Genomic DNA, 12,337 nt, shown 5'->3' on the forward strand with positions numbered 1-12,337 from the left:
GGACGTTTAACATTCTTTTATTTTATCCAACTGCTCTTGTTTTTATGATTACAAATTAATGTTTCTTTCACTGTGATGAAAACGAGAAAAAATGCACATATAAAATTGATCTTGTTATTAAATCTGTAAATACAGAGTTTATTATAGGAACTATTGTATTAATTTCTTAATTCAATAAAACCGTACAATAATGTAACGTCTTTATGTTGTATCATCGATATGTACACGTTGAAGCGCAAGAATGAGTCATTCATTAAAAATAACTTAATGCATCCTTATGTGAACTGAAAAATATTTGGTAAGAAATATTTTTCTATGAATTTATGCACTCAATTTTTATAATAGACCGAGAAGTACAGTCGCGATTACAATGAATAATGATAGTTTATGCGCGATTGCATCGTTCTTCGGTGTGTAAGAATCGACAACGTGAATCTTCCATCCCATATTTGCGTGCGTGAACGAGTGATAATAGACCAGGTCGGGCCAGCTCGAGTTTGGACTTATTACCAAGTTGCCGCCTTCTCCTGCACACGAGAAATAGGAAGATGTGAGAGAGAATCGTTCTTGATAATCGTAACTCGAAAACGTGAACGTCTGAACTTCAATCAACGTCCACTTGAAAACTTTAAGAATTTAAGATTGAAAGAGGTTTTACCTGGCTCGCAGACTTGCACGAGGGTCCGGTTGAATTTCTTAAACGATGGGAAGTTATCATCCAGTCTTCTGTCTCGACCATTGTGCTTGCTTAAGCAAAGCGGCCCAACTAGAAGATAAATCGAATAAAGAATGCGAATAAATTTAAATTTGTATAAACGTTGATTTGAATAAGGGAAATCTATACAAACCTGCGGTCGGTCGCGGTCGACCTCGTCTAGTCAGTTCAACGCCAGCCAACACCCTGATCTTGCTTTGCGCGAGATCGCTGAGCGTGTCGTATCCCCCATGAGGCTCGTCGGTTATTATTAACGGATGATAGAGTTCCGCGCTGTGCGGATTGTTTCCGCCATGAACGCGAAAGCTGTACGTCAAACCTCGACGTAGGTATAACTCGGGTATCAACGCGCCTTCGATGTACCAGGCAAGACCCACCGACGGTTTACCTGCGAACACATTTCATGGAGTCCTCCGCATCGTAAAAGCGATAAGCAATAGCCAAGATTAATTAAGTTTGTACCTGTGATTCCCTCGTATCCCCGTTTTCCTCCGGAGGGTCCGATGGTTGCTTTGAACGTTCTAACACTTCTGTCGAATATTTCCGTTTTCTGCCAAGGTTCTCTGCAAGAATTATCTCAGCAGTTACATCAAAAAATCCCCCGAAAAATATATAATTGATATGTTCTATGCAATGTGAAAAATAATTTGATGTATAAGTATTATATGTGACCATCGCATATTCGTTCTTCGCACCTCGAAAATATTTTCTTATTATGCTCCGTGAAATCGATGCAGGTGTTCTCCGGCTCCTTACGATTCAACTCAAGCACCACATCGCTTCTCGGATACACATCGTGGAAGCTCGGTTCGTTATTAGTTTTATCGAGCCTGCCCAAGGCCCAAACCACGTACACCGGTTTATCCGTGGGAAATTCTTTGTCTCCGACGTCGGCTGCGCAAAAAGAAAATACATTTTTATGATCTGCGTCGTGCGACGAGCGTTTATAAAGAAAAAAAGCGCGCTTAGCTACGTGACTCACATGAAATAAGTGTACGCCTGTACGTGATGGTATTGATGCCGTCCTCTCTCACCGCGGTGTAGAGCTGGTTGCTGTCTAAACCACCAAGAAGTTCGTCTCTGCAGACTCCTTTGTACTGACCGAGAACTTTCCCACACTGTCGCCACAATCATTAAAATTCTCATTAATGCGTCGTCTTTCGTTTCTCTCTCTCTTTTTCTTCCATTTATATTCACGAAATTATTAGATTACTTAAATAACTTTACACACTGGCGCCTTTGCCGTAATATTGTAGTCCGTAGCGTATCCTCGTGTGTCGTCCATATACGCGACGGCCACATCCGCGCCTTCCATTCGGCTGGAGGTCTCGGAACCGGATAAACCAAACGCCATGTATTCGTCTTCGGCTGGAAAAATAAAAACACACGAGTGATCTCTTTTTCAAGCCTCGATTTTTAAGAAACAATAATTGAGAATCTACGAGCTTGTTAACACATACCGACTTGACCTGTTAATTGAATGGTGATCTGCGGACCAAAGATCTCCCAGGCGACCTGATATCGTTTGTGCAGCTGAACGCAATTCGGGAGAGACTGGGTTTGCTTGATAATTTTTATCAATGACGGCGGCACATTGAGTCCGTCCGGTATAATGACAGAACCGTAATTGGATTTAGTCTTCATGTCGTAAACACTCAGCCAGTCTATGTTGAAGATTGTCTTATCACCTGGCAGCTCCAGCACGATATCCTCATTATTGTATGACCTAAGAGAATCCATGCTAGAAAGAGAAAAATGCAAACTCTTTTATATATATTTCCAGATAACTTTATAGCACCGTGAGATTTTTTACGATTATTTATAAGCGAATTAATTTATTCGCATCGATAGAATTCTGTAATTTTATCTTATTCCTCTTACTATCCGTATTCATCTGGTACTTTCTGGCCCTTGCTGGACGGTTGCGGGCCAAGGCCGACCCAGAAGTACGTGTCAGCACCTTGCCCGTCGTACGTAAATTGCGGGATTCTGATAGTTTTCGAGTCCAGGATCACGATGGGTTCCGACGAAATATTGTGAGATCTTTTCGACAGCTGTGATATCTTCTGGGGGACGGGTGGGTCAAACTCCTCCGGAATGTAGACATCGCCGAAGGTGTTCTACGGTTGAAGAATTCATTTTTCAAGCAACCATTCAAACAGATTCCACGTTGATCGTCGTAGAAAAGGTGTCGAGATTGCTTTGTACAATGTAGTATTAACTACAAATGTTACGAAAACGATAATATAAGACTTCCAAGCAAGAATAAAACGAGTCTACAACTTCTAAGACGCTTCGCATGTTTTAAATAGATCTTATGTGAATTACAGACTTAATTAATTCTTGTTCTTCTAAAATTTATAATACCTGACTCGCTAAATCGTACACTGCGAACCACTTGATGTCCGTTATTTTCTTATTATCCGGCAGAGTCAATGTAAAATCCTTGTTGAAGTACCGGTCCAATATGTTTGTTCTGAAAGAACACGCATACACTCGAGATACGATTTTTCCACTTTATCCCCTTAGGTTTTCTTTTTAAATTAACGAAAAGAAATATATCTTACTTGCCCCACTCGTCGGGGACGATAAATCCTTGCGGGCCCGGTCTATTTGATGCGCCTGCCCAGAAAAACGTGTCGGCTCCATTGCCATCGTAATTGAAGGACGTCAGCAGCAAGGTGTACTGGTCTACGGCCCAAACATCGCCAGAAACTTGGTGGTGATACGGATTTAATTTTCCCAGATATTTTCCCTTGTACTTTTCTCCATTATCCTCTTGTCCATAAGCTGCCGGCATTAAATTGGAAATATTTATTTTACCTAATGAAAGAACCTCTTAAATATGATAGCATAAAATATGGTGATTGTTTAACTTTACGGCACGTTCTTTCACAAATTTAAATATTCATACCTTCATAAATAAATTGAGAATATTTGTTTGCAGATATTTTCAACATCTACAAGTTCTTAGCGCAATCGAGGTAATACATATTTAAGCTAACAATAAGTGTCATTATGTCGTAAAATATAAATAATTATGAAAAAATATATAAATATATTTCCCAATATAATATAAATATAAAACAATTGTCTAAGAAAGGTTTTTAAAATAAATTTGCTCCGAATTCACGATTCCAAGCTCCACTGATTTCCTGCCGCGCGTATGGAGACTCGTATGTGTCAGAGACATCGATGCCCGATAAAGCGATGTCTTCGATATTCGGTTTGATTTCGGCTTTCTCTCCAGGGCCCCCCAGAGATTTCGATCTCCTTTCCTTTTTCACTAATGCGTATTTTTCTGCAATAAGCACAGATTTCTGACTGATAATTACCGCAGGAAAATAGCAAGTATCCTAGAAACGTCACGAAGGCACTCGTTCCCTTCTTTCTCACGACACCTGCCATCGCTTCATTTTCCTCCCAAGTGCTCCAAAGTGTGTCGACTGACTTTTAGGAGACCGCTGTGAGATCGTCGAACAGAGAGAGCGAGAAGCTGTTATCCGGAACGGACGGATAATCGGGAAGCTACGTGCAACTGTGGCGATCCATTGTTCATAATCAGGCGAGTCGGGTTAAATCCGCGGGTGAGTAATCCCGAGCGATCTGATGTGCTACGCGCGCGATAACAAACTAACGCGGATAATAATATGGGGGGGTTGAACTCCGCGTGTGTGTCACGGTGAACTCCGTTGGACGCCACGCCGATTCCCCGTGGTCTGGTCTCGCGGCGGAAACGAGCGGAAACGCGACTAGAAAGCCGAATCGCGGCCTTCGTGGGACGCGACTCCACGCACAACCGCTAACGGCCGCACAGCACACATTCCCCGGGAGAAAGTACGCGCTCGCCCGTGGGGGACCAATCGACGATGGGAGAACGAATTCATTCGGTCGCGGTCATTGTCGCGTTATCCGCCGGAATCCAGTTCGCGAGGACGTTGGACCACAAACGGGGCCCTTCGACAAAACAATCGTTAATTGCGCTTCGGATTTTTTCCAGATGAATAAAAATACCAGACACACCAATTAATGCAATCGTCCATCTTTCTGAGGTGCCCTCGACAATATTCGAAATACGCGAGTCTTTCAATTTTCGTCCGAAATGAAATATCCGAAATCAAGAGAGCGGAGAGCATTTCTTTTAACTGCGTTACGTTGCGCTTTCCACACTTGTTAGAATAAGTCATAAGATGAACGTTTACTCGGAGCTTTTGGAGCAAAACAGAGCGGCATGTGTGAAAAGTTGCAAGGGAGCAGGGAAAATGCGGTAGAAAAATTAAATCTGAAAGATGCAAGAAGTACAACTATAACAGAGTGGAAAGTAATTCAAGAAAATGATAATTATTAATCGAGAACGCAACAGATTAAAAAAGTCTAAGAATAAAAATGTTTCTCGGGTGTTTTAATTTTTCAAGCCTCTCCTTTCTTTAATATTGCGTTGTTTTAATATTAAAAAATTATTAATATATCAGTTAAATATTAAATTCACAAAGTTTCATAGATAATGTTATTGTAACGAAATTTAAGAGGACAGATAAAGCGACGAATTCTCTCTCTTGAAAGTATACACATATTTTAATAATTCATCAAGTTTTATTTCGTATATGTAATAAAAAAATTCTATACTACAAGATTCAGGTACTATATATTTATAATTATGTTTCTCTTATTTTAAAGCATTCAGTTTTTATGATCGATGGTATGTTTCAATGATATGTTTTACTACGTGAAAATAATTTTGTTACTACACGTGTTTTACTACCGAATAAAAACGAATTGTTGCCGTTATATTTGTATCGAGAATTAATACGGATATAATTTCGCCGAATTCAATTTCTGATGTCACCAGCATGTAAAGAACTTTAGCACAGCGTTTTATTTATTGATGAACATGGATTCTTATTCAGAACCATAATTATATATAATATGCATTTGTATTTAAATATGACGTCAGCGAAATTATACCGTCATTAATCTGATTTCCATATCTGTATAAGAAATAAAAAGTGAAACATACAGATCATTGTCCTAAAGAATATGTTCTTGTATCTCTAACGTGTGTAAAGTATATAAAACGCATATAAAAAGATTTGATATTCTTTTGTACTATTTAGTCATGTCGTCTACACTCGTAAAGATAGACTTAATGATAAAGTCATGCGAATAACTTCTACATGTTGAAACAGATTAGATCCTCCACTATCTGTAGTACATGTTCGATATATATATATATATAATCATAAATAGATCATAAATCCAAGTCATATTGTGCAATTTTACTAAAAACGACACACATCGTAATACAAATTTTAACGTAACTACCTGAGATAATACAATGAAAATGTAAAACGTATATATCTTTCTCTTTTTTCAAGAAATATAATATCTTAGAACTTTTTCACTTAATGATAGAAATTAAGGCAAGTATGACATTGAGAACTATCTCTTATTGTTAGATTTGGTTAAAATTTGCTTATTTTGTATTCATTCAAATCGCACAAAATCGAGATTTGTAATTCATTTTTATACGTCAATGTTATTATATTTAACGATTTTGACAAAGCTGGTTAAATACGTAACAGGAAAATAACACGTTTACTATATTTAAAAAATAATATAATGGATTTGATATAAGAATTGCACCGTTTCACTTAACTTAGACAATTTTGCAGTAAAGACATACAATATGTTTATATTAAATGCAAGTGTTTATGTTTATTAAAAATTTCTAAAATAAATAATATTAGTTTTTCATCAATCCTCGAAATAAATTTTGACAATATTCTTTTATTAAGATGATCAAATTTTTGTGCATGAAACATACCTTTTTTAATATGCAAATTTATAACCTTGCAGTAACAAAATTTTAATAAAAATACGCGAGATAGCTCTTGTCATAAATATTTGCAAAAATGGAACGGCACTCGACGTAAGTAGGCGCTAATAATTCTACAAATTAGATATAACGCTTACGCTTTGCGATAAATCTACTTGGCCCCTTAATACTTTTTGCTGCAATCTCTTGCAAAAGATTTTGGCCATAAGCTTATTTCGACGTGCTTCCTCTTGCCGTTCTTGTTGCCGTCGTTTGAATCGCACTTCATTCAACCGGAGATATCGTTTACGTGATCTCTCCTTCATCTCCTCGTCGGTAATTTTTCGCTGTATGCAAACTGTAATCAAGTATTAAACAGAAATCTAAGATGTATGTGCTATAATTTGCACATTTTTCTCAAAGTGTAACAAAACATAGATTATATTATTAATTTGACAGATTTATAACATAAGTAATCTCACCTGTTGGCTTTCGTATTGGTGCGGATTTAATAACGCTCGACATACTGGCCATCGCTAATAACTGTATTCGCTTTTCTTTCCTCAATTCTCGCAACTGGCATATTTCCGACAAATACTGCCGGCGTGTTTCCGCATTGCCCACAAATTCGGGATTATTTCTAGATAAATAATCCTGAAATTGATTTAATTGAAATGCCATTAATCCGAAAAGACTGTAATGCAATATTATCTTATCTTCTGTGAAATTAAACAATCTTCAGGATATTGCCGTTACAAATAAAAATTATTTCAAGTCAATCAGATTCAAGTTGAATATTTTATTTATTAAACTAAATCAAATTTTTACCTGCAATGTACTCATTTGATGAAGATTTTTGTTGGAATTATTCTTTTTTATAATATCGCAAGGACAGGCATCAGATTTTGCCGCGTTCAACGGCTGCTTGGGGACTTTCGGCGTCGCGATATCCGAGATCTCATTCTTCGAGACATTCTCTTTTGTAAACGATAATTCATACGCGACAGCTTTGGGATACGTTTGACGACAACCGCATTTCCTGGTATTCTGATACATGGCACCACACGCCCGGCAATGTTTGTAATTTCTCTCGGTCTTATTAATACTAGTATTGTCTACGTAATTTGGTTTTGACGCGTAACTCTTGCGCGCTTTCCCTTTGACAATGTCTTTCGCTTGATTATTACTACAGGAGCAAGCCTCATCACAATTGCATTTTACGCTACTTTGTACTTTAAGGTGTTGATTCACGTCGCTGTCCTGCGAACTGTCAGAGTAAATTCGCGTCTGCGGTTGATGCTCCGCTATCTTTAGGTGACACTCAAAACGGCACGAGCCGTTATTGTCGATTTTACCGTTCGAACAACATTCGCGCAACGTTCCTGCGGTGGTTCCCGAATTATGGCACGCAGCACAATCGTTCGCGCAATCACAAATCTTCTCCGTGTCACTCTGTTCGCCGTAGTTCAGCGCGCGTATTCTGCTCTGGCTTTCTGCGTTGTAGTTTTGTCGAGATTTCCCAATAATAATCCTTCTATCCGCGTCGTTAACAGGAAGGTTGTCACACTCGCACGCATTCCCACAGGTTGGTTCGATCCCCGAGATGTTATCGTGCGTGCAGGAGGGATTCTTTTGACACATCCCACAGAGGGTATTACTAACAGCAGGTTTTTGTTTAAAACACAACGGACATGTCGTAAATGATTGTTTGTAATATTCAGTCCGCTTGGCTTTAACGGTGCCCGAGGAGCCCTTGCTGTCAGATCCGGATGAACAAACGCCACGTGTACAACTGCATTTGGATTTGGACGCGTTGATTTGATTTTTAGCCTCCTTCTGTTTCGGCTGGACGTTGTTACTTTGCGATATACGGCGATGAGCAGGCTCGGTCACGCTGTTGTCGCTCGCGTAATTTGTCTGCGTCTGCTGCGAGACAGCCGGCACGTCCCCTTGATGGTCCTTTAGCGATTTGATCAAGGCTGTCTCGGATGGGCTCTGTTTGCATCGCGCGCACGTGCGCTGCACAATCGGGGCGGTGTGCGTTTGGCACGATTGATCTCTGCACTTGGTGCCATTTTGATAATGCGCGCACGGTTTTTGCTGATTCGCGTATTTCGCGTCGTATACGTCCGACTCCGCCGCAGTCACCGGTGTCGAAGAGGCTTCCCGAGGTAGCGTCTGCACTCCAACAGCGACATGCTTCGCAGATCTTCGCGTTCTGCCGGCAGATACGATCTCTCCGCCGGTTTTCGAGTAAGCACTCGCCACGCCTGTGGCCGTTTGCGTGCAACTGTTACGTTTCATGATCCTCTGGACCATATTGTCGGCAGCTTCGCACGCAGCCAAGTTGCAGTGAGACGACCATGGCTCGTTAACGGAATCCTCTCGCAGGTCGGACACGCTCCTGAAAACGCGAAATTAAATGGCATTAGATCGCACGAGTTATATATATATACACTACAAACAAACACGAATTACCTGTGTATGACGTCTCCGTGTTGTTCCCGTCTTGTAAGTACCGCTGCTTGCTTCGATTTGAGATTCGCCGATTTGGATTTTCTCGGCGAAGATTTCGGTCTTTCTAATCGCCTGGGTTGTTCGAGCAATCTAGCAAATAAAGTAAAACCCAAATTGAAAGACACAGCATTTAAAAGAAGCTTGCTGAAACAGAAAAAGTTAGGAAAACAGTGTAAAACATACTTTTTCAAGTTACAAAGATGGCTAATCTCGTTTGTAATCCAAATCAGTTGATTTCTCTTCTCCATCTCGGCGTAATTAACCAGCTTGGAGTCGCCGGATTCGGACATGCTGCACTTCTTCAATTCAAATTGTCTTTCGGACGACGTCGTCGGTAATCTCCAGTCGGTGTTGTTATCCGTGTTATTGTTGGACTCGACCGGCGTTCTTCTGTTATTCACGACGGCGTCCAACAAGATTCTGTTGCGATCCGGAGGTATGCTGTTCGTCGTGGTCGACTCTCTGTGCGGCAACTTGCAGTTCTCCTTGAAGCAAAATATGTCGTTTACCTTAGCATTCTTATGATTGCGCTGGGGCACGAAGCATTCGGAGCTCTCGCTCTTGTCGGGATCCGTCGGCGTGTTGCTCGTCTGCTGACAATCGTCCGTTCTCAGTCCCAGTCGCGCCTTCCTACCGTCCATCTCCGTCCTATCCGTATGTCGGTCGAACTTGTCGCTGTTACTGCTCTCCAACGCGACTTCCTTTATCACGTCGCTAGCGGTTCCCATGGACTTCTGCATGGACGCGTCCTTCTTCCGCAGGTTCCACTCGTCCGAGGACTCGGTGGTGCTGTGCTTATTCGCCAGGGCCTGAAGCAGCTCGGCTCGGTAAACCTTGTTCCTGGCATCGTCCGGATTCCAGGGAACGTTATCCTCCAAGTTGTGCTCAATTTTGTCGTCCGTGTACTTGGCGGTTACGAGCCGCTTGATCACGTGCTGTATCAGCCTCTTCTTGATCTGCTTGTCGCATTTATTAGCGTCGACGAGACTCTTCAGGATGTTGACGCTTCTCTCCAGATCTCGCACCAGGCTGTCCGAATCTCCCCAGAGCTTGTCGTTGACGCTGGAACTGCTGTTCGGTAACGTCGAGTTCGATCTCCCGGTGTCCGAGGAAACGTGGCTGTCCCTCTCGTTCGGGACGTTCGCGTAGGTATGCCCCGGGAAGTATTCGAAACTATTGGCTCTCCCGGACACGTTCTCCGTCTCGTCGGGCTGCGGCGTCGCCGAGGTCGACGCGTTCTGCGAGATGTCCGAGCTGTTCGGTCGTCTCTGGCTCTCCTTCGCGTCTGCGCCGTCCTCGGCGTCGCCGCCCACCGAACGCGAAGCGTCCGATTTTCGTGGATTTTTAACCTTATATGTACCTTTAGACCTTTTCAAAATAGAATGTATCGCCGTTTGTAGATTAGGATCCTTCTCCGCTGTTGGCGATTTGTTCTCCTCGAGATCGGAAACCTGCACGCCAACGGATTCCTGAGCGCACACATCGGGACTCGTTTGTATCACCTTGTCGCAAGTGGCGGGTTTATTCACCACGGTAGCGATAGAGGACGTGGAGTCGAAGATCAGGGGAAGCACAGTCTTCCTCTCTTTAGCGTGTAAGTTCACTTCGCTCTGGCTTCTCTTCAACGAGAATTTCGACGACAACGGGGGTATGACGTTCATCGAGATGCTCTTCTTCAATGGCGAACTCGACGGACGCGAGACTTCCCTGCGTTTACTCACGATCCTTCTCTCCACCGTCGAATATTTCGCCGGTGGCACTTTAAACACGAACGACGACGTGGGGGTGTCGTGTATCTCGAGTCTGGTAGGCCTCACCGCGGCTTTCGGTTGCGCGATCTCGCTCGGGACGCATCTCTCCTGCGACTTTATGTCATCTCCCGTTATAATTCCCGGCAAATGATTCTTCACGATCGGCGTTATCTCTATCTCGCTTTCCGATCCGGAGACATTTCCGATCAACGGTGTGGAGTTCGCGTCGGGAGCGGTCGACGCGGCTTTCGAGCCGCCTTGCGTCGCCGCGTTCTTCCCGGATTGCATCCCCGATTCGGTGGTGCCCTCCGGATCTAGGCGTAGGGCAGCGGAGCATCCTCGCGCCAGAGCCATACGTTCTATGGTGCTCAACTTCTTGTCGTTTTGCTTATTGTGAGCGATGGAGTTGAAGTAACCGACGTCCGCGCCGCTGTCCCACTCCAGCGGCTTGTAGGACGCGACGCTGGAAGTCGGCGAGGACAGTTTTCTCTCGTTCACCTCCGGAAACTTCTCCTGACTGTCACTCCTCTCCTCGTGTATCGTTTCAGGCGTGACGCGCTTGAGATCGGGCGACGGCGTCTGGATATCTGTCAACGGTTGAATATACCTGGATGAGGCGTCTGTATTCGAGGACTGCCCGATCAACGGGGGTCTTACCCACCTACGCCTCTCTCTCGGCACATAGGACTTTAGATTGTACTCCTCGCCGACGCAGTCCTGCCTGCTGGACGAGCCTACCTGGGCGCTCAACTCGTACACGCTGTAATAGTATTTAATCGCCTCCTGCGGAGCATTCGACACGGGTAACGAGAAATACTGATCGAGATTGGCGTCTCGGGAGTACTTGCGATAATATTCCATCACCTGGGCGGAGAGACTCCTCTTGCCGACGCTCGACCTGAACCCCGACGCCGACGGCTCGATCGACGGTGGTGGTGGCGAGTGGCGCGGGGCGTTCTCGCGTCGGTCGCATTTTTCACGCGCCGCCGGCTCGTCCGAATTCTCGAAGTCTCTCAGACAACGGCCCTCGCAGCTGGATTCCGAATCGTATTCCATACTAGCTGTCCACGATGCATTCTTCCGCACCCGCGGCCTTTCATACCGCGATTTTCAGTCGCGCGTCGGTCCGGCCGTTCAATGAATCCCTTCGCTCACCTCGCTGCTTGGCGTGCGCGAAGAACGAAGCCGGACATACCTATCCTGCCTCGATGCTCATGATCGCTTTTAGCGTCTGTTGTCTGTTGTCGTCAACGACAAGGCTCGTAGGTTAGAATGTGCGCGTCACTTCGCGCCTCGAATATTCACGTCGGAAAAACGGTCCGTAGTAATCAGCAACTCGCGTGTCTCTTCGCGATGAGATATCCGCTTGGTACGTCCGCTCCGCTACGCACCGCAACGTTACCTCAAACGATTGCAGTTACGATTATTTACGTTACAACGTAAACTGTTTAAATCAAATTCTTGTTTACATACATACATCTACGCGGATCGTGCGCAGTGCCGTTCATGAATGAGTTTTGGAACGCATCCCCAGACTTC

General features: G+C 43.5%; 1 protein-coding gene across 2 annotated transcripts; it reads right to left on the minus strand.

Annotated features, from left to right (window-relative positions):
* Position 1: 1 nt before the first annotated feature.
* Positions 2-12,276, minus strand: LOC112461124 (protein Skeletor, isoforms B/C). 2 transcript variants are annotated; one of them, XM_025026239.1, is made up of 16 exons: positions 9,231-12,276; positions 9,009-9,137; positions 7,359-8,934; positions 7,013-7,184; positions 6,707-6,888; positions 3,283-3,470; positions 3,083-3,191; positions 2,597-2,835; positions 2,176-2,456; positions 1,947-2,083; positions 1,698-1,833; positions 1,411-1,609; positions 1,178-1,278; positions 849-1,103; positions 659-766; positions 2-527 (listed from the first exon to the last, which is right to left on the minus strand). In XM_025026239.1, the coding sequence occupies exons 1-16, from the start codon at positions 11,852-11,854 to the stop codon at positions 337-339; spliced, it is 6,627 nt and encodes a 2,208-aa protein (XP_024882007.1). In that variant the 5' UTR covers positions 11,855-12,276; the 3' UTR covers positions 2-336. The 2 variants fall into 2 exon arrangements, with proteins under 2 accessions (XP_024882007.1, XP_024882006.1); XM_025026238.1 differs by lacking the exons at positions 6,707-6,888; positions 7,013-7,184; positions 7,359-8,934; positions 9,009-9,137; positions 9,231-12,276 and adding an exon at positions 4,051-4,694 and having other exon boundaries at positions 3,283-3,505.
* Between the last annotated feature and the right edge of the window lie 61 nt (positions 12,277-12,337).

The sequence above is a fragment of the Temnothorax curvispinosus genome, unplaced genomic scaffold (assembly GCF_003070985.1).
Source record: "Temnothorax curvispinosus isolate PA1 unplaced genomic scaffold, ASM307098v1 QBEX01011098.1, whole genome shotgun sequence".
NCBI classification, from domain to species: domain Eukaryota; kingdom Metazoa; phylum Arthropoda; class Insecta; order Hymenoptera; family Formicidae; genus Temnothorax; species Temnothorax curvispinosus.

Excerpts from the sequence above, each read along its gene's own strand:
- LOC112461124 (XM_025026239.1), bottom strand. The coding sequence starts at position 11,854 with ATGGAATACGATTCGGAATCCAGCTGCGAGGGCCGTTGTCTGAGAGAC. Across the intron at positions 3,471-6,706 it reads AAAAAGTATTAAGGGGCCAA|GGAAAATATCTGGGAAAATT; the intron begins GTAGATTTATCG and ends GAAAAGTACAAG. Across the intron at positions 528-658 it reads CGTGCAAGTCTGCGAGCCAG|GAGAAGGCGGCAACTTGGTA; the intron begins GTAAAACCTCTT and ends TCTCGTGTGCAG.